At 56.1% G+C, this 26753-nt stretch overlaps 1 protein-coding gene across 9 annotated transcripts in view; it reads right to left on the bottom strand.

Annotated features, from left to right (window-relative positions):
- ARHGEF10L (Rho guanine nucleotide exchange factor 10 like) overlaps positions 1–26753 on the bottom strand; it is a 134934-nt gene that overhangs the window by 53143 nt on the left and 55038 nt on the right. The window contains exons 7-18 of one of the 9 annotated variants that reach the window (XM_033113890.1): positions 24568–24740; positions 19765–19881; positions 16796–16904; positions 14176–14282; positions 11985–12062; positions 10779–10958; positions 9829–9945; positions 8274–8366; positions 7373–7546; positions 3318–3463; positions 1476–1490; positions 1054–1235 (exon numbers count right to left, since the gene is read on the bottom strand). In XM_033113890.1, coding sequence (XP_032969781.1) covers positions 1054–1235; positions 1476–1490; positions 3318–3463; positions 7373–7546; positions 8274–8366; positions 9829–9945; positions 10779–10958; positions 11985–12062; positions 14176–14282; positions 16796–16904; positions 19765–19881; positions 24568–24740 — 1491 coding nt within the window. Of the gene's footprint in view, positions 1–1053; positions 1236–1475; positions 1491–3317; positions 3464–7372; positions 7547–8273; positions 8367–9828; positions 9946–10778; positions 10959–11984; positions 12063–14175; positions 14283–15051; positions 15243–16795; positions 16905–19764; positions 19882–24567; positions 24741–26753 lie in introns of those variants that run through there. The other 8 variants (XM_033113891.1, XM_033113892.1, XM_033113894.1 and 5 more) reach the window with 8 other exon arrangements.

Genomic DNA, 26753 nt, shown 5'->3' with positions numbered 1-26753 from the left:
GGAGGAGGGGAGACCTGGCCCAGTCTGAAGCAATCAGAAAAGGCTTCCTGAGGAAGTGCCATCTGAGCTAGGAGGGCAAGTAGACGAAAACAGAGCTGCAGGAGCAGCTCTGGGAGAGGGAGGAGGCCGGAGAAGGCCCTGGGGCAAGGGGAGGCTGACCCCGGCCCCCAGGAACTGAGAGGCCAGTAGGCCAAGCTCAGGGAGTGAGGGGACAGAGTGGGCTGATGTGGAGTGGTGGGAGGGCACCCCCAGGAGGGGCGCATGGGCCAGAGTGAGGACCCGGGACTTTATCCTGAGAGTGAGGGGAAGCCACTGGTGGATTTCAGGGTAGTAGGTGACACCCACAGATCTGATCTGCATTTTGAAGAGTCGCTCTGAGGATGAGTGGAGGATGGACAGGGAGGGGACAAAGGTGGAGGGCAAGACAGCAGCCAGGATGCTACTGCGGCAGCACCGAGCAAAGTGGTGGCAGCTACCATGGAGACGGAGACGAGCGGACAGACAGAGGCCACCGAGCATCACCCCCGAGTTGTCCTTCTCCTCATATCCCACCAAGTGTAAGGGGATGGTCAAAACATGGGAAGGAGGATCCAGGCAGCCCTGAGCCTGAGCCTGGTCCCTGAGGGGATAGGGGATAGGGTGAGGGTCGCCTGGGCCCCTCACGGTCCAGAGGGAAAATATGAGGCACAGAGAGATGGCAACCCCTGCCGATGTGACACAGGGAGGCAACCAATGGCCAGGCAGGGACTGGAAGTCATGCCTTCTGACTCAGAGTCGCCTGCGCATGCCTGTGTGTGCACGTGTGTGTGCACAAAGGCATACGGGGCTGGAGCGTGCAGGGGCAGTGGGTGCCTGTCCTGTATGTGGGCTGGAGATGTGACTGTGAGGGATGTGTGTGCACAGGCAGGGAGGGCTGTGGGTATGTGTTTGTGCACAGTGGTCTGTAAACTAGCAAAAGCCTCTTGGCCAAGTGGCCCCTCAGCTTGGGGATCCCCAGATGGGCCCTTGAGCCTGGGCAGGTGTGCCCCAGGCAGCAGCCGGGCAGGTACTCACTCTGGGCCTGGCCCGTGGCAGAGGACTTCTTGGCGCCGGCATGCTGGATGAGCACGTTATCCTTCTCGTAGGAGCTCCCTTCCTGGCCCACCTCCACCACCTGTACCTGGGGCAGCGCCGTGTTCCACTTCACCACATACTTGGGCCCCAGCGGCACCAGGCTGCTGATCTCCAGCTGGCCCCTGCCAGGACAGAGAGGACGAGGCTTGGAGAGCCCACAGCAGCCCAGCGCCAGGGCCAGCCCAGAGTGCCACCCCTCAGCACACCAGCTAAGCCAGGCACCTCACAGCCCAAGCACAAGACCTCAGGCCAAAACCAAGCCAGGCAGGGCAGGGAGCCATCGACGTGGCAGAAGCACCAAATGCCCAGGCCCCAGCCCCAGATCCAGAATCACATGCCCCCCAAGACCCCCAAGCTCCTACCTGTGGTTGGCAGGCCTGAGGGAAAAGACAAGAAGGAATGGAAGGTCATTACTGTACTGAGTGATTTCTACAGGCCGGAGGCCGGCCATTGGGCTGAGCCAGGTGTGGGCAGAAGGGACCACACGGAGGGTCTTCTCACTGCACTAGGCACCAGCCTTCTGCTACCTGAGTCCCACAACGGCCCTACTAGGAAGTCTATATTATTCCGGATGAGGACATCCCAAATCTTCCAAACTGATCCCCCAAAAGGGGGCCACTAGCTCCCCTATCACACCAAGGTAGGCCGTGAGCAACAGGCTGGCAGACCGGGTGTCAGTCAGATATGGTGCCTAGGACATTCAGGAGACTTAAATATGACAGTGCTTGATTGAGTAAGTCATCGACTGAGAAATGAATGAATGAGTCAGCCATGAGCACCGCCACACTGGTCTGGGATGGAGCCTTCCTTGCCTGAGTCCCTTCCAGGGCCGGTGGTCCTGTCCAGACCTGTGCACTGGCACAGAGCAAGGGCTCAACAAACATTTGATGAATTAATACCTGTTCCTCCAAAAATAAGACCGAGCCGGACCATCCGCTCTAATGCGTCTTTTGGAGCAAAAATTAATATAAGACCTGGTATTATATTATATTATTATTATATTATATTATATTATATTATATTATATCATATCCAGTCTTATAGTAAAATAAGACTGGGTCTTATATTAATTTTTGCTCCAAAAGATGCATTAGAGCTGATGGTCCGGCTAGGTCTTATTTTCGGAGAAATACATAGTGTACCACGGACAACCCCCAACTCTGCTCCGTGGCCATGGGCAGGAATGCACAGCCGACGTGGGTGCGGAGTCTAAGTCAGGCTCCACGGGCACCCCGACCCCACGTCTGCTCCTGCCGTGGGTGGGAGGGCCAGGCGGGGATTAACATTCAACTATGGGTGACTGCGGTCCCTCTTGGATCTTGGTTACTGTTGCCATGCTGTTGTGTCCATGATGCTTTTTAAAGGCTGTGAAATACTGAGAGCAGAGATTCTCTCTGCTGGCGTGGATAAGAGCCCAGCTGGGAAGGTCCCAGCTGGAATTCTTTTGGTAAAGGTTTGTAATGCCTGCCACCTACAGGGCCAAGCAAGGGATGCAGGTGAGTGTACCGGTCACTGGTGAGGACCAGCAGAACACAAGCCCCAGGAGAGGGGACATGTGGCCTGGGCAATATGGGCCCAGAAGGTGGGATCCTCACATTTTCGAGATTAGTCGGCCAATGCAATCCCTGGGCTGCGAGTTTGCAGACTCTGGTTTAAAAAATCACCCTCATCCCATCCAGGTCTCCGACTCTTTCAGGCACAGCCTGGCAGCCTGGCTCTGGGCATTTCTACCACCTGTGACCCAGAACCAGGAAACCAGGCTCCTGTGGGAGAAGATGTTCTGGGCCGTGGGGAGAAAGGCAGATAGATGCGTGCTAGGAAACACTGGGATCTGGCCAGAGAAAATTGCTGTGAACTAAAGCAGCAGGGATTTGGGTTGGGGACAAGGGAGAATCTCCTGAATTTCAAAGTGGTCAAAACGCAGGAGGCTGTTCAGTGACCCACGGCGGAGTTCCAGAACAGACCACTCTGCACCATGGATAGCTGTTTGCCCAAAGGCCAGGCGTGGCCCCAGATGACCTCTCCAAGTGCTTCCTAGAGCTGGGGACCGGGGACAGAGCCGGACAAGAGGAATGGGAGAGGAAGCCAGAATGTCGGAGACCTAAGCTGAGCTCACGTGGGACCCTGTCTCAGAGAGGCCAGCCGAGGGACTGGGCAGGACAGGAGTGTGTCTCCAAGGAGGGGCGATGGCCCAGGCCGCTTACTTGAAGTTGATGTTGGCGCAGACCAGCATGTCATTGAGCAGGAAGACCCTGCGCTCCTTGGACTTGATCAGCTGCCCGCGGTCACCATACACGGTCTCCGTCAGCGTCTCACAGAGAAGCAGCTGCCTCTGGCCTGAGGTCAACAGCTGGGGGAGGGGGACATAACAAGGTCAACACCAGCCAGCATGCAGGCTGTTACACAGATATCACCATGCCAGAGACCCAGAATTCTCCAGCTGTGTACAAAAGGGATCTAGGCTGGGAGGGGCAGAGGATGAGGCAGGGCCATGTCCTCCATTCTGGGGGTGACAAGAGGCTAGAGGACCACATGCTGGGTTCTCTGACCACCCACCCTGCCCAGTAGCCAGCACCCTTCTCAGGTGAGCCAGGCACTGCCAGCTCCTCCCTATGACAATCCCAAATGCCCAGTACTGCCAGCGACACAAGCTTTGGGTCACAGACACGTGCTCCAATCCTGATGCCCCGAGCACCAGCTGTGAAGCCATCTGGCAGAGCACTTCCCCTCTCCACACTTCAGTTTCCTCAGCTGTCAGGTGGGGCAAGAACTTCCCCTGCTCAGTTCAGCAAGGTAACGCGTGACCTGGGCCTGGTGATGGAACTCGCAGAGCCCAGTGCAAGATGAAAACGTGGACCTCAGTCAAAAGTTCTGAAGGATTTCAAAACGGTGACAGCAGAGCAGTAAACCAAGTTTGGGGCCCTTCTGAGTGCCAGCACAGGTCACACACCCAAGAAGCTGACCCAACACGTGGCACACGATGGCCGCCCTGTAAACGGCCGCTGTCCCCTCGGCTGTTGCTGCTATCCGTGACAGTTCACCGTGAAGAGGTGTGGCCTCATGCAGGGAGCTGCCTGGCTTGGAAGTCGGTCCCATTCCTCACCCTGTCTTGTTCCTTGGAAGATCTTCCGGTGGGGTGGGGCACATCTGCTGGTCAAGGAGGTGACCTCCAAGGAGGCCAAAGACCTTCAAGCCTCAGGCAACTGAGCAGGAGTTTGCCAATCTCAGCCTGGGTACCAAGAACCCTCTTCCAGCACTGGGAGCACCACCCCACCCAGGGACCCACTGGGAAAACATCTCACTAACAGGGATTTTTTTTTTTTTTTTTTGGTGGGGGGAAGGAGGATTTAGCAAAATTTATTCCCAAAACCCATGACTCTGAAGACAACAGTTGTCCTCCCCTTCTTCCCCATCCTCGCTAGGAAACGGGCAGAGCACCCCAAAACCTCTCCTGGAGAGAATGCCCTGTCATTCTCCAAAGAACCACGTCTCTCAAGTCAACACGGAAGTCCAAATGGTAACAAACCCCACTGTGTGCCGGGCTCTGTGCTTGGCACTAAATACTCCACTTCTCATTCCATTGGCTCAGCAGTTCCCTGAGGCCGTGCCCACCCACAGGAGGAAGCCGAGATTCCAGAGGTAAAGTGATTTGGCGAGACCCAGCGTAGGATGGAGCCAGGCCACATGTACCGTGCCCCCAGCACCAGGCAGCTGGCCACACACCCCTAGCCTCTGGCTGAGCGAGATAGGAGTCAGGGAGTCCCCGCTGCTCCTACAACAAAAACGGACTTGGGTTCCCTCGGGGCTGCCCTCCTAACTGCTAAGGCTGGCTTCCCCCACCCCACTACTTCCATCAACAAGCTGACTGCCAGATCATGAAAACACGAATGGGTCCCCGAAAACAGCAGACCCCATGGAAGGCTGCCAAGTGTGTCGTGACCCAAAACTTGGGAGAGGAAAGTCCCCTGAGCTTCTGGCAACCATGCCCCTGCCCCTTGGGCAGATTAAAAAGAAAACCCGGATATTGCACAAACACCCGCCTGGAGAGTCCTGAGCAGGCATATTTTGAAATAACTACATGCTTCCGTTTCGGGTACACCCAGTTTCATTTCTGCTTTTCCCCGACGCACAAGAGGAAAATCACAGGACTGGTCTCAGAACTGGCCGAGACTGCCCAAGGGGGCCCTGGAGCCCTGTGCGGTCACCACCACACTCTGCGTGACAATATCCCACACATATTAAACACACCCCCACTTGACAGGTGGGGAAACTGAGCCTTCAGCTCCTTGCCCAACACCAACAGGTCTTCCTAACTTCCAGCCAGTCATCAGCGCTCCTTACGGCCTGGGTCCTCATGGGCGCAAGAACAGGGGAGAACAGACAGCTCTTCCCAGAGCACCTGCTATGGAAAAGGGCTTCCTCTTCTGGAGCGATCTCTTCCCACTGCAGCTGCACAGAGGTGTGAGCCGAGGCAAGAGAAACCGTCCTGGTTACAGAAAAGGAGCTAAAGGAGGGAACAGAAAAAGATACTCCCAAGTACAAAGACCATTAAATACCAGCACAGGTGGCATGGCTGGGCTGAAGTCTTTTTCTCGAGAGGCATTCCAAAATAGAAGGCTTGAATGTTACTAGCTGAGGGGATCCTGCCTGCAGGTGGGATGGAGGCGAGGGGTGACCCCCAGCCCTCATGCCCACCCTAAGGGATCCTAGATGGGGACATCCCCCCAGGAGGGGGCTCCATCCCCTACCCCATCTTTTTTCCCATCTCTGTCCTCCTGGAACAGGTGAAGCAGACCCAGATGCCTGCAGGGCCAGCAGTTAATCCCACTGGGAGGATTAAGGGGTGTGGGCAGCCGCTGCTCGGGGGAGCGGTGCCATGTAGGGAAGTAGACCAGTGTGGCAGCACTTCAGATCCTTCAAGAAGATCCACAAGTCTGAATTTTATGGGCTACTTCTCCGTTTTCAAATGTTGGCAATGGATTTGTTTTTCTTAAAAAAAATACTATGTGGCCCTAAAAACACATATGCAACCTGAATTTGGCCTGAGGTGGGAGAGTCTTAAGATGGAGGACGCCTACAGCTTAGAATTGCAAGGGGCCCTGTGGGTTGTCTTGTCCCCGCCCTGCTTCGAAGTCCCGTGATGGAGATCAAAGATGGCAAAGTGGCTTAGAGAGCATTATATACCGTAAAGTACGGTCCATGTGGGAAGGGCTATTATCTTCCCGGCAGCCCTTCCTGTACTATTCGAAAGTTCAACCCCTTGTGGCTGAAATCTCACTGGCTTTAGTTCTGTTTTCAGGGCCCATAGAGCCTGGGGGTTCCCGTTTTTCCCCCAGAAGATTTGAACACCTCCCTAGGACCCCCGCAAGACAGATGTCCCTTTCCCAAAGAATGACCCATGTTCTCGCCAACGTGCCCTGGGACAGGGTCGCTTCACCTTGAACCATCTGGGCTAATCTCCACCCTCTGATGGGTGAAAGAAGGCGGAGCCCAGGGTGCAGAACCTCCCAGATCTGGGTTCAATTGCAGGAGGCTCATGTCACATGCTGCTAGGGACGCAGAGAACTAAAGTTTACCAACAGGTGAGTCTAAGACGCGACTTTTTTTTTTTTTTTTTTTTTGTGGTACAGGGCTTGTACTTTAAAAACAGGGTTCTCTACAGGCATATTTGAAAGTTTTTCAAGATTTTTTGCTAGAATATTCCTAAGTTACAACCCCAAAACAACATGGATTTTTCCTCTTTCTTCTTTAAAAATAACACTAATAATGACGACAGCCCCTTTGTATTAAGGACTCTGGGCCTGAAGCTTTGCCGACTCCCTCATTTGCCTCGCAGCAGCCCTGGGAGCCAAGCACCACTGAGCTCTTCTCCTTTCAGAGGGAGCGTGTGAGGTTCAGAGAGGTTGGCTGATCGCCCTGAGACCACACAGCAAGCACCACTGGCAAAATGTGAATTCAAACCCAAACTGACTCCAGAGCCCACTCATTTAAACACAATACTAGGCTATCATTTTTGATGTCTTCACTGGCAATTCCAGGGATGAACAAAATGAATAGCAACATGAATAGTAATAAATGTGGGGATCCAGTCAAGACTTATCCCCTAAGTAAGGTCTGCGGCCTCAAGAGAAGCAAGGAATCCCCGCTCTCACAGAACACTGCCACCTAGTGGGTGGCCGCGGGGCAGGAGGCAGAGAGACAGGTGATGAAGGCTGCAGAGCAGGTAAGGGCAAGCAGGTGGGGACGCAGTGGCACTCACCTTGTTGAGGCTGCTGCGGTCACTGACGCTCTTGGTCAGCTGCTGGATCTCGGCCACCTGGTCGGCCAGCCGCTTCTGCTCATTAAGCTTCTCGGCCAGCGTCTCCAGCTCCGTGAGGGCCAGCTGTAGCGAGAGCCTGTCTGGGTGACCCCTGGGGGTGTTCTTCAGCATGTCCTGCCCAGAGAGAGAGAGCACTGAGCACCGCTGCCCCAGCAGACCCTCCCCTGGCTGGGGTCAAAGCCTCAGCCTCCACGCCCTCTACAGAGACTAGGTCTGAAAGGGCCCAGCTTGCAACCGGTACAGAAGGTATCTGACATAGGGTGTGGCCTCAAGAAACAGATAATGAATGAAAAAAATAAAATAAAATAAACATGTGGCCCAATCCCTGATTCACCAATCAATGGTAAGCTGAGAGCGCACTCGTGCAGCTGGCCGCTCTGAGGACAGAGAAAAAAATGCTGCTGGGACCCTAGGATAGCAGCCACCTTTTCCAGCTGGGCAGCCGGGACTCATCCCCGTAGCTGAGGACCTTCAGCAATCAGAGGAGGTGTCCCAAGCTGCGTGGGGGCTAACACTCCCTGGGAGGGCTGAAGTGGCCAGGTCAGCTAGTTCACTGGGCATCTCCTTCCTGCCAGGAGCCCGCAGGTCCTGGGATTCCACATGTCTTTCTTCCCTCCCCACAACCTGGGCGCACGCAGCGCCAGTCACTCAGCATTCCGCACTGGGGAGGCGGGAAACAAGCTGTCGGATCTGAATGTCTCCACCCCAGAGTGGAGCAAAAGGGGGGCAGGGGTCTAAGGCCCTGCCCACCGTCCACTCCACAGCAGATGCGTGGATGAGAAGCCCCCACACCACAGAGACTCTCACTAACCCATGCCACACCCTGCCCGTCAGTGGGTACCTGAAGCAGGAGGATGAACTGCGGGAACCTCTGGATGGGTTTCACCATCAGCCCGTAGAGCGTGACGCGGTCGGGGCTACACACCTGCCGTCGCTGTTGGAGACGAGGTGGAATCATTCACTGACCCTCTGCAGCGAGGTCCCAGTGCCCCGGGGTGCAGACGCCGCCCAGCTTGGGCTCCTTTCCCCAGGCCCAGGACTCTGTTCAGCCTCGAGCCTGAGAGAAGAGCCGGGGGTGGGGTGGGAGGGGGGGAGTCCCTGGTTCTGTAGCCAGGGCTCCCTGTCACCATGGGGTCCCTGCACCCCTGCACAGCCCCGCACCCTGGGAAGACTAGAGCAGTCATGTTAAGGTCTCTGGGCTAAAAGCATAATTGGGAAATACAGCAATTTATTGCAGAGGTCAAATCTCTAGAAGTAGCTGAGGCGACCTTTTCCTCCACTTAAACTAAAGCAGCCGGGCCCAAGGCCAGGGTGAGGGGCAGTGTTACTGTCCGGTCTCTTCTGTTTCCAGCACTCTAGCCACAGATCTGTCCTCTTGATTCCCGCGCTCATCCTGAGACCCAGGCTGCACCACAGCCTCTCCACTGGCATCTACTTCCACCTGCCCTGGCCCGAAACTCTTCAGCAGCTCCCACTGCCGGAAATACCATGTCCTAGGGCCTGGGCCTGCAAGTCCAGAACCGCCTACACTGAGCTCAGCTGCCTCTGGCCCTTCTCCCCTGGACTCGCCTATAGCACCCAGTGCTCCCAGGGTTCAACCACACTCGCCTACCCCACGTCCTCCTGCCTCTGACCTTTGCCCCACCATGCCGGCACCTGGAACACTCTTTCCTCTGTCTCTGCCTGTTACAACACCACTGTCCCCCCAGGACCCAGGTCAGATGGCATCCCACTGAGAAAGCCCCCGACCCTCTTGGATCAGGACAGTGGGAACCTCATCCGAGGCCCCAGCTCCTGGCCCACCTGCGCCCTCCGCTAGGAGGCACACTCCCTGCAGTGGGGTCTCCATATAACTTGCCTGACTGCACATCCCAGGAAACTGGGGGGATCCTCGCCTTTTTGTCCTTTCACTTCTAATCTCTCACGTGAGGCCCAAGACACCCCTTTGAGGAATTCTCCTTGCCCTTTTACAAATGAGGAAAAGGGATAGCCCAGCGACAACCTGAGTCACACCTGGGGACTGACCCACACCCAGCCCGCCAAAGGAACACGGCCACAACACTGCTGGGTCTCCCCATGGCGAAGCCACCAGCATCTCACCCATCCTCGAGATGTCACAGGCCTCCCCTCCCACCTGGCAAAGCCCAGGATCCCAAGAGGCTAACAGACACTGTAACTCTTTATCACCCTCCTGTTGCGGGGAGGAAGGGGGAAAGAAGGGACCCACTATCATCCCCTGAGATTGGGAGTACCCCAAACGAAAGAGGGAGGTGTCCAGGCCAAAGCGATGTGATCCCTGAAGCTGGCTAAAATGCCCCCTCTCTCATAAGAAGCCCCCCTACCCCTTCATTGCCAGTGCCCCATTGAGAGGGGCCCTGGACCACCACCGGGCCCACCTTGAGGAACTCGAGGAAGGCAGGCTTGGTGAGACAGGCCTTTTTAATGATGGACATGGCGTTGGTGAAGTTGTTCACGTAGTCACTGTACACGTCTAGCACCATGGACTTCGAGAACTGAAAGGGGCGTGAGCACAGCAAGGGAGGACCACATCAATGAGAGAGGTGGGGGCAGGCATGACACCCCTTTTCTACATGCACTTCCTCACCACCCCTAGGAAATAAAATGCCCCCAGCCCTCCACCCTCACGGGTGGCACTCCTGACCCCAAACCCCTTGGATACCCCAGGGTGTCAGATCTACTGAGGTTTTTCAAAACAATACTGTTTTTCTTTTAGCAGAACCCAATTACCTAAAACAGAGCAGAATGGAGTTCCACCGACTTCACCCTCCCTTGCCCCATGAATCTCTCTGGGGCCCATGGATTTCAGTTTGAAAAACCCCAAGTGTAGCACACCCCCTCATTCCACAGAGAGGACCCGAGCCCAAGAGCCCTGGAGCTGCCCAACGTGGCAAAACAGAGCGTGGGTCAGGCGCCAGGTCCCCTGGAGCATGATCCAGTGCACGCGCCCCGATGCCCTGCAGCACCCCCTGGGGACCAAGGCCGTGGTCTGTTTGAGCAGCTCAAACAGTGGTCACTCTGAGAGTGCTCGGCAAGGGAGCTTCAGACCGGCCGGGTGGCCGTGCACAGTGGCCAGTTTCCCGGAGGTGCTGCCACCTGGGCAGAGCCAGCGCAGTGAGCGGGCTCCACCGGTACCATGCCTGCATGTCCAAGAACATACTGGATACTAGAAGGTGTCATGGCTACCCCCAGCTTAGGCCACAGGGCAGATTTGTGCCCTGCCACCGTCTGACCACGCCAGCTTGGACAAGGTGACCAGGCAGAGGCAGGAGTCAGGCAGGCTGTGGCGTTTCCCTTGGTGGGCCAAGGAAAGTTTGGGGACACCTACTGAAGCCACAAAGAGGTCCCCAATCTTCTCAGTGGAGTCCCACTCGGCCACGCGGGAGGACAGTGCGATCTGGAACATGGAGTGGCAGTGGAGGATCTCCTTGACGCGGAAGAACACCACCTGGCACTTGCGGACGCTCAGGGCCTTGGGCTCCATCTCCATCAGGGGGTTGCGGTAATCCTGCCGGGGGCAGGTGGGGTGAATGCCCCAAGGCCAGGCCGCAGCCCCTCCACCCACCCGCCCTCATGGCAACCTGGACAAGGCCCATCAGAACTCAGCAGGCCATGGGAGGACGTTGCTGTCAAGGAGCACATATCCCTCACTCCTCACCTGTCTTCCGGAAGGATCCCCATGAATGTAACCCTCCTGGCCCCTCTTTGCCCACCCACAGCCCACCCCCATGACTTATGTGTTAAGCTGGGTTGGGAGGAAGAAGCCTGCCTGCGAGGAACTCCAAGGAGGCAGCCCCCAGCGCCAGGCTGGCCCCGTTCGGCTCTGCCTACAACTGAGCTAGTCTGTCTAATGGAGCAAGAGCAGTGATGTCACAGCAAGCTCCCCTGGCCCCCAGACCAAGAGCCACACTCCAACCAGCTGTGTCAGAAAAAAGGGACATTTTCATCCTCATCTGCCTGAGGTCTGGGCTCCCCATTGTGGAGCCGAACTCAGACGGGAAGAGAGGGTGTGATTAGCACTTTGCCACCCAACTCCTTTCTCTGAGGGCCCAAAACATCCCAGAAGATTCGCTGTTCAGGAGTGCAAATAATAGACCAGGTAGGCCACCTTAGTCAAGTCACGTGAGCATCTACTTAGCAACCCCTGGGCATCTGATGGCAAGAGAGGGTGTGTCCCACGCCCCAGCTCGGGGGGCTCCAGGTTGATACGGAGACACAGCCTCATCCCCGGGGGCCCCCAGAGTGGCGAGGAAGATATGGTACCTTCCAGGCCCAAAAGTGACCAGATGCCCTCGACTCTCCAGAACTGCCCTCATTTCATAGAACCCCAACTTTGTTTCAGAAAATGCAGTCCTCCCGTGGACACCAGGCGTCAGGAATTCTGAATGTCCCCAGTTTGGAGGTCCATCTGTCCCCACAAAAGTGCTGGCCTTTGATCCCTTCCCCTTAACACTGTCCACAGTCCCCAAACATTCCTTGCGAAGTGACCTCCCAGGGCCCTCCCTGTCCTCTCCCCAGAGGCCCCGAGTCGTACCTGGAGTACCCGCTTCAAAGACTCCACGTAGCTGCCTTCGCTGTGCACGATGGAGCCCAGGATGTGCCTCCGGACCACCTACTCGGGCCGGAAAGCATGGTCAGTGCCTGCGCCAACCACCACACAAGCCAGCACGCAGGGACAGCAGGGACCCGTCCCTCCCAGAGCCCACTCCTGGGACCACTGGGGCCGGGAGGACTGGCATTTCCTTCCAGAGCCCCTGCCCACCCCAGAGAAATATTCGTGCTCCCCAGGCTCGAGTCCCCTGCCCGGCCTCTGCTCACACACTTCCAGGGACAGAGGAATCACCACCTCGCCTGGGGAGACGGAGGCCTCCTCCAGCTTCCGACAACTCTAGTGGAAAATCCTTTCTTAGATGGAACTGCAGTCTCAGCTCCCAGCACTTACAGATCTGATCCTTCACCAATCCCTCTCCCACATGACAGCGCTTGGGGTGCCTGCCACCCCATCCAGTGGGCTCTGCTTTGGACTAAACATCCGCGTCCCTTCCCCTTTCCCTCCCACTGTCCCCATCTCTCTTCAGTCCAAATCAACGTGCCCTCGGGTGCAGCCTGACTAGCACCTGTGCAAACCCATGTGACGTGCAGCTCCCTCACCTGGATGGGGCGGGGGAGGGGCTGGAACTTCCCTGCACATCAGAATGTCATGGGCAGCTTTACAACATACTGTCACCTGGCTCCTAGCCCAGACAGGCTGGGTGAATTGGTATGGACTGGTCCTGGGTATCGGGGTTTTCAAAGCTTCTACTGTGCAGCGAAGGTGGGACAGAGGTCATGAAAGGTGTCATATGTGAGAGGTGTCTGGGGGGGAGCCTGTCCACATTGGTCCAGGGATGCGAGGGTGACCGACCCTCACTGTGTCCCCCCAGCTGTCCTGAGAACGTCATTCCTGGCTCCCACCACCACCATCTTCCCTGCTCCCCATGGCTGTGGGATAAGCCGGGCCACTGTCCTCCGAGCTATCCCCAGTTGGATGCATTGTCAACCATCTCCAGGTGCCCAAGCTGTTCTCAGAGCAGAGTTCTCATCCTCAGCCCATTGACGTTCGAGGCCGGGTAACTGCTGTGGGGCCGTCCTGTGTCCTGTAGGACGTTCAGCAGCATCCCCGGCCCCTACTCCCTAGTTTCCAGTCGCCTCTCCCAATGGTGACACTCAAAGATGTCACCAGACATTGCCAAATGTCCTCTGGGGAGACAACATCCCCTCAGTGGAGAGCCACTGGCCTAGAATAACTAATATTGCCCAGTGTGGGAAACGCAAAGGATCCCAAGGAGACTGGCCAATACCAGGAAGTGGAGCCCTGGATTACGAGCTGGAAGCCTGTGGTCTGGCCTGGCTCCGACAGCTGACACTGACTCGCTGCCCTGGGGCAGGGAGAGGGGGGTGGGTGGCCACTTCAGTGCTGTGCAGGGCCCAAGAGGCAGGTAACAGAAGTGATGGATTCCCACGGCAAGAGGTGTGGCCCTATCTCCCTGATTTTCAGAAGAGTCAGCATTTTCCGCCAATCAAAACAATAGGCAAATTGAGTGCGGTCTTGCTCAGTGTTCTCCCAACCAGAGGAAAGCAGGGGTCTCGCAGCCTGTTTTGTGTCTGGGAAAACCCACATTGGGAGGGAATCAAACGAGGCAGCCAAGGTCCCAGAGCAAAGCCACCCTGATCTCCGTGTGACACTGTAGGAGAAGGGAGGCATCGCCTGAGGAGTCCCAGCTCCTGGGGAAGCCTGTGGTGACGCTGACGCCCCGCGTGACGACAGGTGGAGGGAGGGTGGGGCTGGGCACCTCACTCGCCTCCAGAGCCCTCCCTGAGTTGGATTAGTTCAGGGCTTCCCCACACTGTTTTAACTGCAGTCCCCTTCGTCAAATAACACCTTCGTGTGAAACAGTTCAGCTGGAGCTGCGCCAGGCGCCGTGGGTGTGGGAAGCAAGAACTGCAAATGCTGGGGCCCCCACCCGCCCCAGGACAACGGCAGGGAACCCACAGGGCCGAGTTGGGAAAGTCCGTGCAGCTGGTTGAGAAGAGAACCAAGAGGCCCCAGCGGGGGTTCTAACAAAAGCCCCCCCAGTCATCGCTTCCCCTCAGAACGCAGACGTTATGACCCCACGTAAGAGGCCAGGACCCTCTACCATCCCTTGCCCTGAAAACCGCCCCCACCCCCCCGCCCTGCCACAGACCTGCTGAGGGCTCAGCCCATCTGGCATGGGGCCCAGCTCCGGGGCTGGGGGCTTGATGTCCGTGACACTGACCTCCAGGAGCCCCATGTCCTCCTCCTCCTCGTCACCTGGAAAGTCAGACAGGCTGGTGACACAGGCAAGGCAAGGACAGCACACCCTGTTCAGGCTCCAGGGGCTGGGACAACTCTAGACTAGAGTCCTGGGGGATGAGAAGCTTCTGGGGCCGCACAGGGTCAGAGCCCAGGCACTGCATCACTGTCACATTCTCCTGGAATAGTCTGTCCCGAAATAAACGTGAGCAAGGGGACACCATCAACATGAGGAAGGGGACACAAAGCAGCATGTGGCAGGGGCTCGGCTCTCAGAATCCACGCCACCGGACATCACTGTCCATGCTCAGACTCGCCCACTTCTGGCCTGGTGACGGCCAGGCGACCCGTGTCTCCATCACTAGGAGCTAAAAATAGTTTGCTTCTGGACGACTGAAAAGAGGAGCAAACCCCGAGAAGAATGGGCTGTTTGGCTTTGTGTTTTCATCTTTCAAAAACATATGCAAAGACCCAACAGGGAAAAGTTCAACTGGTGTCCTTAGAGCAACTCTGGCATAAGTGAGGGTCGGTCTCAGACGGAGGACAGAGGCTCAGGCAGAGAGAGGGAAGGCCGGGCCGAGCGCAAGGGTCCGGCCTTGGAGGTCTGGCCCCAGGAGAGAGACGCAGGCACAGGGAGACAGGACCCCAGCTGCTCATGGCTCTGACATCCAACAGCCGTGGCCATGGGCAGCAGGAAGTGGGTGCTGTGGGGAAGCTGGGAAGAAAGAAGAAGTTGCAGTGACTACAAGGGGGCCGAGGGAGCAGGGACACGCAGGCGGGCCCTTACCTGAGCAGGAGACAGAAGAGGAGGAGGAGGAAGGGCAGCGGATGACGGTGTGGGGGTGGGGGTGGTGAAGGCCCTCCTGCCTGGCCCACATGGCACCGCAGGCATCACTCTGCACCCACCCCAGCCTCCAGCCCCACGGCTTCCTCTTCCCCCATGAGCCACTGGGCAACATTCTTGGCTGGTGATTTGAGCCCTGCCGCAACTATTAATAACGCATCTGGGAGGGTCACATCAGGGAAAACTCCGGGCTAACGGGCGGGGTGGGGAGAGCCGGGGGTGGAGAGAGTGATCAGAAACGGCTTCCGGCCAGCAGGCCTGTCCACCCTGCCCTTTCTCCTGGCCCTTCCACTGAGTTTGGAATGGCTCCTGGGCCTGTCTCCTCCCTCATCGGGGGGCCAGGGCTCCCCCAACATGTTAGCGCTGCATCCAGTGCGTGCAGTGGTGGGATTAAACTCATTTCACTGAGGAGGAACCTGCCGTTCCAAGATGGGGAGAATTGTGCAGGGTCACGCAGCCAGGAGGCCGCGGAGCTGGGCTCTGAAACCGAGTCGGCGAGGTTTGGTCCTGGCACCAAACACCTCCACTCAGCGCCCGCCCACTGAGAATAACACCTGCCACACAGGAGCCGGAAGCGGGGCCAGGCTCTTCCCATGTACTCCCTCAGTCATCCTCACCAGGACCCCGGAGACGCATGCCATATTAGCCCAGTTCCAGATGGGGAAACTGAGGCACAGAGAGGGTAAAATACGTAACTTTTCAAGAGGGCGCAGAGCCTCAATGTTCTCCTTGTCTTAAACCCCTGACCCCGATATCTCACCCCCACCCTCACTCCAACAAGAGGAAGAAGGCTCTTCTATCCCTTCCATGCGTGTGTCCCCAGCAAGTCACTGGATCTCTCTGTGCCTGTTCCCTCATCTCTAAATGGGAACAGGACAATTGTCTGAAGCTGTTTGGTTTATAAGGATTAAGTGAGCAATGGCAAAGCTCTCAGGAGTGCCTGGCACACAGCAAATACTCGATAACTGTGGACTATCACGAAAACCGTTTCTTGGACATCTCATTCTTCCCCACCTCCCGGCCTTTGCACATGCTCACTCCTCCGCCCAGAGCACCTATTCCCCGGCACGTCCCCCACTGCTGACTGCCCTGGTCTCCTTCTCCTGCTCTCAGCCCTTCCCTGACCTTGCATTCCCCCATGCCATACTCATTTCCTCCAGCTCTTGCCGCAGTCCCACACCATGCCACCATGACGTTTGTCATCTGTATTGTCATTTCCAATTTACATGCTCATCTCCCCCACTGCGTCAGGAGCTCCTGGAGGAAATGCTGTTCAATTCATCGGGGTGTCCCTGCACCCAGCACGGGGCATGGCACTTAGTAGGTGTTCAATAAATATTGACTGGTGGAGAGGTGGGTGGATGGATAAAGGAAGGAGTGAACGAGAGCACTCCAAGATGAGTGAGCCAGCCAGCTCCGGAGCCCCCAGGCCGAGGCAGGAAGCCATGACAGAGGGCGAGGGCAGGGACACTGAAGGAAGTGGCCCCACCCTCCTAGAAGAGAATGCCACGCCTGCAAGAGAAGTAGGAAATAGGGTGCGACGGCCAGGATACTTGGGGCTCAGTCCCGAAGCCCCACCATCAGAGGAGCCCAGATACCAAGTGGCCTCACCCAGCTATGTCCACCCCATGCCCTCAGGCCGAGCACCGACCCTCCTCCCAGCCCTGCCCGGCCCTCAGCGCCTCACCGAGGACGTCTTTCCTGTGCAAAAAGGACACTTTGCGCAGGACAGCGATTCTTGTCTTCTCCAGCCCGTCCTTGGTCCCGCTCTTGGCAGCCTTCATGAACTGGGTCATCTGAGCAAAGGCAGAGGAGCTCATCAGAGAAGCGGAGGGAGGGCCTGTGACACCGGCCACCAAGGGCCACCAACCCCACCCAGGCCTCCCAGCCGGGGCTCCAGCCATCAAGGTCCCGGGGCCCATTCTTCTACCAGGGAGGTGGCAGCAGTGGCCAAGAGTGACAGTGGGGCAGTGTCGCCCTGACACCTCCTGGGATGGAGTGAGAAGGGCATCTCCCTGGAGGAACTCACTTATAGACAAGGGGAGGTCCTAACTTGACTTATTTCCCTTTGGGGAAAATTACACAGGTACCTACTCCCGTCAAATTAAGGAGAAGGGGTAACACAAGGAAAAGGTTCAAGGCCTGGAGTCCTAGCCTGGGTTCAAATCCCAGCTTCGCCACTCCCCAGCGACGTGACTCGAGATGAGTCTTAACCTCACTGAGCCTCAGTTTCCTCACTGAGACTCACCAGGATCTGAGGACTAAACAGACAGGGTCTAAGAAAGCATGCTAAACAGAAAAATGAACTGTACAAACATCAGTGGTTACTGAAGGGGCAACCAAAGGAGGTGAGTACACCCCACCATCCCATCTGCTGAACCCGTCCCTTGCCCCCCAAACACCCAGGTTTCTTACTGAGCCACTGTCCGAGAAAGAGGAGAAGGCTGAAGTTGCCACAGAGCAGGGTGCAACTTCCCCTGGGCAGGGAGGGCCCCGTGGACACTGGCGTAGCAAGATAAGCAGAAAGCGGGATACGGGAGTACCCACCCAGCAGCGGAAGCGGGCACCCTGTACTCTCCGGGAGCCCCGGGTCTGCAAAGAGCAGCTGTCAGAGCAGCTGTCCCCTAACTCATTCTTTTGTCCCCTCAGCATCCAGCCAAGCCCTGCCTCTTCCCCAACACCTACACGCACTGTCCTATAGAAGGTTCTACAAGGATGGAAGTGCTCTTTCTCTATGCTGTGCAGTACAGTAGCCACCAGCCATGTACAACTTCTGGACGACATCTGAAAAGTGGCTGATGCGATTCAAGACCCAAATTCCTGACTATATTTCATTTCAATTCATTTAAATTTAAGTAAGCACACAGCGGTGACAATGAGCAGGGCAGTTCTAGGAAAACCCTCTCCTTCCTAAAGATCTCCACTGAAGGTGGGGAGCAGTCATCTGAGGGGTTCCTGGTCTCTGCTCTCACTACCACCTTCCTCCAAACACCCCCTGGGTCCCCAGCATAAGGATCTGGGCACTTTCTTGGGGGTCTGAGCAAAGGAGGCTTGCTGAAAACCCAGTGGGTGCTGAGGCTGGGGAGCAGGGTGCTGGCTTTTCAGGAACAAGGACTACTTTCTAGAAACAGCCAGCAGGGTGGAAGGGAAGTCTCCGCCCCTCTCTGCATTTAAATGGACAATTCTAGAGCAGTAATTCTTGGCCTTTTTGGGGGGGTGTCATAAACACCTTTGAGAACTAACAAGAGGGACAGGTGTTGACCCCAAAAATTGCACAAAGATTCTCATCGTCTTCTGGGGGGTGGGGATTAAATCCCAGATGGGAAACCTCTGTCCTGGAGTCCATGTCCTGGCAGAGAGCTGTCAGGGAAGCTGTCCAAGGAACTCCCACCTGAGGCCCTTCTGTTGGCAATTTCCTGGGCAAAAGAACAGGTGAACACTTCAAAGGTATCCCTGAGTTAACCTGCCACCCCAACTTCACAGTGCAGAGGCTGGGCCAGGGAAGCACACTAGTCTTGGACTCTGTCCTTCACATGCTGCCGGCTCCTCTCAGGGCCTCAGCCACCCCAGGTCCCAGGCCTCTCGGGGGGTGTCTGTAAAAGGACCCTACAAACTGTAAAGTGCTTCTTCTACTCCTCTTGGGGAGGCCTCCGGTTCTGATGAAAAGGGAAGTGGTACAGGATGGAGAATGCACATGCTTTGGCACGCATGAACCCCAGGTTTGAACCCAGCTGCTAACTGCTGGTATGACCACAAACCAGCTATTTCCTTCACTGGCCTCGTTAACATTAAATGACAGCATGAAGACAGCTGCCTCCCAGGGTGCCCTGGGGACAAAACAGTCAGGTGCACAAATAATAACACCACCATCTACTGAGCACTCGGGTTGTGCCAACCACAACACTGAGCGCCTTACAGATCTGAGCTCATCTGATCCTAACAATCACCCCGGGGGCGGTGCTGTTAATGCCCCCATTTCACAGGCAAGGAAACTGAGGCTCAGAGAGGTCAAAAGGCCTGCCCAGGATCACACAACAAGGAAGTAGTGAAATGGGAATTCAAACCCAGACCTGCGGGCCTTCAAAGCCCGTAGCACATAGTAGGTGCTCAATTAATGGAAGCTACTGCTGTCAACATCATCATTATCCAGAAGTCTGAGTCCCGTCTGAGTTCATCTGTGATTTTTCCTACAGACATCCTTACGCTGGATCTCTCTGAACAGCTCAGGGGGGGTGGGGGGTGGCAGGCATCCAATGTCACCGACACTCACATTTTTCAAAGTGTGACCCAAACCACCCACCATAGTTATTAAATATGCAGATTCTGGGGACTTCATCCAGACATGCTGAATCTCTGGGGGTAGAGCTCAGGAATCTGCATGTATCAAAGCACCCCAGGTGATTCTGAGGGCCCACCCAGGAATTTCTGTGGACAGTGTTCACTTGAGGGTGGGGAGAAAGAGAGATGAGAGAACACGGAAAGAAACAAGCCGGCTAAGGCATCGACAAGGTCCAGCACAGATGCGAGATGCGGCCAGTTCCAGGTCTTGGGGGCAGCCCTGGGACTCAGGCCCGCCCTCTGTGGACCCCTGGGAGCAGCAGGAAAGGCCCCTGGGGGGGCCCCACCCAGGACTGGGGAGGGACAGACAAACAATACCTTACAATCGTACTTGTGCTTCAGCTCCTGCATGTCTCTCCCCCCAACTCTTAAAGCCAAGATGTCTCTCTTAGTCCTGGCGTATCTCTCCTTTAGCCTAGTCAGGTCTGGAGAAAGCTGGAGCCCCCAAGCGGCCAGGCAGAAGGAGAGCAGGTGAGAGGAGCAGGCAGGACAGGGAGGAGACAAAACAGGACAACAGAGGAAAAAGGAGACTCAGGTAAGGATGGACAACTCGGGGCAGGCGGGATTTGGGACCTGGGGATGACCAGGCCCAAGCAGCAGTCCAGCCAGGCTCCTGCCTGGAATCAGAGCCAGCAGCGTCCAACGCCAACATGTCAGGCAGCTGGGGGCTGGGCCTCTGCAGCAGGGAACCCCGCTACTGGCGAGGAGACATGGGAGGGCAACAGCCAGGCCTCCCTCTCAAGGAAGGGGAACAAGGACTTGCTCAGAGAACAGGACTGTGTCTTTGTCACTTCCCCATCCCGGGGGCTCATCACATAGGCGGTTCTTGGCAGCGGTGTGACAGATGGATGGCAAGTGGATGCATGGACAGAACGGGTGGGCAAGGGGATAAACGGATGAGCAGGCTGATGCATAGAAAGATGGGTGAATGGAGAGAGGGGTGGTTGGACAGACAGATGGAAAGCAGACAGACACATGGGTGGCTAGAGGGACGGATGGACAGATGAAGAGATGGGTGAGCAAATGCATCATTTTAGTTAGGTGACTGTGTAGCAGGGAAAATGGATGGGGGGATGAATTGACGGTCCGATGAATGAATAAAAGGAGGAATGGATCAGTGGATGGAGAGAGACAGTGCTGCGCTGGTAAATATTTAACAACCGGGTCTCCGGGCAAAAGAGCCCTGCTTTGTAGCATTTCCATAGTGTGAATGCTTCCACCTGGCCAACGTCAAGCTACCAAGCTGACATCACTGAATGTGGAGTGGGAAAGAAATGCACACAATTGGTTCTTGGGTTCTTGTGAGCTAGGCCAAGCCGGTTCTAGCACACCACTGGAGGAAGGGGTGGATGAATAGAGGGAGGGAGGGATGGATGGACAGGCAGAGGGACAGAGGGAGGGGTGGACAACTGGACGAAGGATGGATGGGTGGCTGCCTACTACCTGGGAAGATGGATGGATGGACAGACGAACAACTAGCTATTCACATGCATGAAATGTATGAGCAATAGTGACATTTGGTAAAGCATACGGATCAAGACAGGTATGTCTTCTAGAGAAGTAGCAAGTAGAGGGATCACGAGCACAGGCTCTGGAGGCAGGCAAGCCTATGTTCAAATTACCACTCCCCGCTTACTAGCTGGACGTCATCACCTCTCTGAGTTACAGCTTCCCCGCTGGTAAACTGGTCATAATAATAACTACCTCACAGAGTTGTTGAGAAGAGTAAATGGACAATACGTGTAAAGCTCAGAGCTTAGTAAGTACTGAAAAAAATGGAAGCTATTATTATACTATCTTATTCAAAAAAGTGCTCAACATCTATTGAATGGATGGGTAGTTGGTGGGATGGATGGATGGATGGATGGATGGACAAATGATAGTGGGTGGGTGGGTGGATGGATGGATGATGGATGGATGGATGGATAGATGGACAAGGCATTTTCTTTGACATCACATGTCACGAGTTGTGGCTCTATCACTTACTAGCTGTGTGACCCGACCCACGTCACCTAACCTCTCTGACCTTCAGTCACTGAGGTTCTCTGCTCAATAAAATAAGACTCTTAATGCCAATAATACCAACCACTGTTGGGCATTGGGAGAAATAAATGAAACTGCTTTGTAAGCTGCCACACCAGGCAAAGGATCTCGATTGCTATGCAAAGAAGTAACAGGACAAGGGTCCTCCTGCACGTTACTCAGACTCCCCCAAACTGGGGAGTTTGAAATTTGTACTGTTTCGCCCGGCAATCAGATCGACACAATAAAATCATAAAGCCCTTGGGCCATCCGATGCCCTCCGCCTCTCTGAGGAAGAACCGGGATCAGAAATCACCTGCAGAACTGGCCAGATCAGAGCAAGACTGAGGTCAGAGCTGGCATGTCTGCTGTCCCCTGATCAGCTGGATCATGGTGACCTTGATGATGAAGAGGTCACAATCAGAAAGTGGAAAAGTTCAATGCAGCCCTTTCCACAACTGGAAAAAATAAATAACTCCCGCTGATCATGGGTGGTAAGCGGCAGGCACTTGTTACCGCAACAGGATCGGGCTTCTGCTTACATCTGCAACCAAGGAGGCAGCGGCTTCCAGGGAGGTCCCTTTGCAGACCCGTCTGTCACTTTGGCAAAAATCTGCCCACCGAGGGCTGGACTCTCAAGACACCTGAAGGGGGAGCTCCACTAGTTCTCTTGCAGGTGGGTGGGGTGTCGGGCCCCTGGTCGGACTCCAAGGACAGGACAGAATACTTGCACATATCTGTCACCCAGTGCCCCACAGCCACACAACACAGAGCCAAGCAGCGGTGGCCTCAAAACATGCAGTGGCTGCAGTGCCAGGCCTGGGAGCAGGTGCGTCCTGAGCAGCTCAAGAGGGCAGAGCCCCGCAAGCAGGGTCAGGGGGGTTCTGGGGCAGAGGTGGGTGCCTGAAGGAGGGCCTCTATACAATCGCCCGTCTTCCTGGGAGCCTGCTCTTCAGGGAGCAGATGGGCCTTGGCCGACGGCCAGAGAAAAAGTCCTCGTGGTTAGAAATTCTAAGAACTCTGCCACATTGTTTGTCTGCTGAGGAAGAGTCCAAAGCCCCAGCCTCAGGGTGTGAGGGACGTGGGCTCATGGCAACAGCCAGAGACCCTACCCCTGTGGCCAGGCCCTGATGGCCAGCCCAATATTCTCAGAGTGCTCTGTGGGCCCCTGGCAGCCCCTGGGGGCAGAGTGCTGCTTCCAAAGCAGACTGTGGTGCCTCACTCAAGCCCTGAACCAGAGTCCCTAAGGAGAGTGAGGCCCTGGCATCTTTGATCTCAACCAGCTACCACGTAATCCTGATGCCCGTGCAAGTCTGAGGCCCACCACTGGAGGGCCCAAATTCAACATCGCCACGCCTCCTGTCCTCTGAGAGGTGCCTGTGGTACCCTCCCAGTCCCCCGCAAGAAGGCAGGGTCCTGGGGAAGTGGCTGTGGGTGATTGAGAGACAGCCAGAGGCTGAGAACAAAGGCTGGCCCGGGCATCCAGTCCATTTGCTCATACTACCCAGAGCAGGGCTGAGATGGACCCATCCTGCCCTCCTGTCGAGAGGCTGCCCAGGGGTTGTGGTGGCTTCATCACCAAAGTTCCCTTCCTCCCCTAAGGAAGTGCACACGGCCCCTCCCTGGGACAGAAGCAGGAATAGCCTGTTCCTGGCTTTCGCCTGGGCCATTCCTCCAGCCTGGGACACCTTTCCATCCCCTCTGGCTGCTGCACCCCAGCTCCCGACTCACCTTTCCCAGAAGCCTCCTCTGACTCCCCCCATCAGATCCCACCTGCCAGGCAGGCGGCCAGAGATACAAGGGCTCATGTTTACAGAGAGGCCTTCTGTCTTCATTTTTGACAAACTGTTTCCTAGTCGGTATTTCCTCCTGGATCACAAAGGTTCCCTGAGCCTGGTTGTGTCTTCCTGTTTCCGTGTACCCCAGCCCACACCCAAAGACATAGACTGGGCACACAGTAGGTGCTTAACTTCTTTGCTAGCAAGGCATCAAGGCCATTTTCTGTGGCCCAACCCATGGAGGCCCAGGAGGCCCCAACCCATGGAGGATCGGGGTTCAGGAGAGACCTGCTCAGCCACCAGGCTTCCTGAGGACTTGGGGAGCCCTTCTTGATCTCAGGAAAGTCTGTCTAAAAACTTAGGTATGAGCCACTTTGGCCAGCACCCCTCTCCCAGAAGGGATTTCCAAACTCAGAAAGGGGCAGAAGTCACTAGGAAAGGCTTGGAGGCCCCCACTGTCCCAGCCTGGGTCTGAAACCTCCTGCCATGTCCTGTCCCCCTTTCAGGCAGGACTGGCTGACAGGTCGAGCCCACTGGCCTGTTGTGTGTCTTTTCAAAAGGAGCCTGAGAGGGCCCCAGTCCCCTCTGGTTGGGCAGGGCTCGCCGGTAAGAAACTGTTCCCATTAAATCCCAAATCTCAGCATGGTTAGAATCTGTATTCTGGTGGCTTCCATAGGATAAGTGGGAGGAGCGAGGCCGACACAGGAAAGGAGGAAGCAGACAATCCCTCCTCCTCTCGGCTTCCGTGGCTCCCTCCTTGAAATCAGCAGAATGAACACTGTTCCAGGCAGAAACACCGGAAGAAACCCATGCATGGGTGGCACTTTGGAAGGCCCTGAAAGGCCTCTGTCTCAGCCACAGCAGCCCCCAGTTGTTCACCTCCCCGGGGCAGAGGATTTGTGTGGGTCTCAGGTCTGTCTGAGAACCCACCTTGCAGGGCAGGGAGATCAAATTGATTTGCTCCCAGTGCCAGCTCTAATCAGCTGGTCGGGCTACCTGGAGCACTGTGTTAAGGAGGATTCTGAAGCCAGATCTGAGCCCATGGGCATCATGCCCAATGCCTTAGGCATGCGGTCGGGGGAGCACCTGTGCCAGGAATTAACCACGTCCATCCCAGGCTTAGGGCTCTCCACAGCCAAACAGCAATGCCGGTAGGGCATCTCCTGTTTCAGGATACCTGGGTCACTTCCTCTCTCACCACGCATTCCTGGGAATCACCGTTTAGATAAGAGCTGCAGGCCTGGCCCTCACCGCCCGCCTCAGCCCCTCCGTGAGGGGGTCTCAGTGCCCAGGCTGAGGTGAGAAATGCCCCCCTCCTCACCTTGGGCTGGAAGGACACTCGGTGCTTGGCGGGCTCTGCCTCCGGCTTGGCTTCCTCTCCCGAGTCCTCGCTGTAGCTCTCAAACTCGCTGGAGCTCCAGCCTAGGTCCTCCACCTCCCTGGGCGCCCCATCCCGGTGCACGTCCTCGTAGAGCAGGTTCCTCTCCGCCCCTGCTGGCCAAGGGACAGGGCTTGTGAGTGGGGGCCCTGAGGCCAAGCCCACCGGGCCCCATTTCTGAGCCCAGGCGGGCAGGGGCAAGGTGGGCAGGGACGCATGTGGTTTGGCCCGGGGCTCCACGTCCATTTCCTTGTCCAACAAACAGATGTGATGACAATATAACATCCACCGGTGCAGTGAGGAGGACACAGGCAAAGGCAGAAAAGCACAAGAAATGTGTCCGACACATAAACACGCTCAATAATTCTCTCCCATTGTCAGCATTACTTTTCTGGGATCTGAGTTCTCATCCTGGGCCTCCCAGGCATTTTCTAGTGGAAAAGAGAAGACCTGGGACCAAGTCTTGACTCGGACCCTTGGTTCTGGCTGCGGCATCCTGGGGCTAAAACAGAGATGGCTGGGCGTTAAATGAGTCTGGATCCCTCACCCCAAACCTGAGTTTCCCATGTGGGCTCAGAAGGATCCAGTAGGGGGCGCGCGTGGCCAAGCATCTAGGAGGGTTCCCTTTTCTTCCAAAGACCCTCAGGAAATGCCTTGAACTGAAAACTGGGGACAAAGAACTGAGAGTCCACTAGCCTAGAGGTTCAAGTGCCACGAGGGCACTCTAGGGATACCTGTCACGTTGGGTATAAGATGCTGCTTCCAGGTTGTGGTGGGAAAGCCACTCACTGGCCTGGGACTGGAACACATGGGGGTCCCAGCCCAGCCCCTGCTCCATCACTGGGAGACCTTGGGCTTCACCTTAACACCTTGGGGGTTTTCACTTCCGGATCTGTTACCTGGAGAAGAACTGAACTGCAAACCTCACAAAAGTGAGACCAGGTTCCCAAAAGTACATGAAGATGAAAATGCTCTTGTCAACACAGAAGAAATGTGGCATTGGGAAGGGTTTTAAAATCTGCTCAGAAAGCACGTGTGCTGAAGAACAGGGAGCTTTGGTTTCCGGAGACCTCACAGCAAAAGGGATAATAATAAACTGAAAGGTGGAATAAATAAAGTACGTACAAAAAGCTCTAGCAAAGAGCCTGGCCCATGGCAGGCGCTCAGGAAAGAGCAGCTGATCCTTACTCGTGGGGGCTTTGGGTGGGCTCGGGTGTCATCACACTGACCTCGAGCTCCCACCTGCACCCCACAGGAATGCCGGGGGTGGGGGGGGTCTTGGCGATCGTCAGCCCAAGAACCAAACAGACGCACTGAGGCTTAGCTAGACACTTGGGTCTCAGGATCAGGAGGGAGCAGGAAGTTATTTTTAAGCAAAAGTTAATAATGACTAATGTCTCCAGGGAGCAGCTGGTAACCAGGCAGTGACCTTTATAAGGCTGGGCTGATTGTCCTATTACCGCAGTGAAGGCCCCACCACCTGTGAGCAAAGGGGCTGAGCCCAGTTCTTGGCGCTGCCCCTGAGGTGGCACCTCGGATGTCTCCCTCCCCACACTTCCAAGGGCCACCAGCCCCCTGCTAACCCACACCTATATGCCACGTCACTCACTGGGTTCTCCCGGCAGCCCTGGGGGGTCAGCAGGTGCAAATTATCACCCCTCCTATTGGACAGATGAGAAAACAGGTGCCAGGAGAAGAGAAGTGGTTTGCCTAAGGTCAGGCGGCGAGCGGGGAGGGGGCTGCAGGCTCCCGGGCTGGGCTCCCTCCATTCATTGCAATACCTTCTGCAGGGGCCCCTCCATCCTGATGACCAGCCATTTAGAAATACCCTCTCCAGTGGAGACGGTGTCACCAGATTCCTGAGCCTGTGCCACATCCTCAGGCTTCAGAGGCCTCACAGCGGTCTGGGTCCCCACCCTCTGCTCACTGGGACCCCAGGATCACAGCCCCTTCCTTCCAAAGCACTTTCTACCACCCGCTCAGTGCTACATGTCAGTTATCTCCTGGCATCTGCACAAACCAAAGGATGCAGCTTTATTACCCCAATTTTACAGATGTGTTGACTGAGGCCCAGAGGGATTAAGCAGAAGTTCTCTGGTACGACCCTCCCCAAGGTCCTACGAGGTCAG

The sequence above is a fragment of the Rhinolophus ferrumequinum genome, chromosome 9 (assembly GCF_004115265.2).
Source record: "Rhinolophus ferrumequinum isolate MPI-CBG mRhiFer1 chromosome 9, mRhiFer1_v1.p, whole genome shotgun sequence".
Classification (NCBI taxonomy): Eukaryota; Metazoa; Chordata; class Mammalia; order Chiroptera; family Rhinolophidae; genus Rhinolophus; species Rhinolophus ferrumequinum.
Note: the sequence above shows the minus strand (reverse complement) of the source record. Positions and strands in the feature narration are given on the sequence as shown.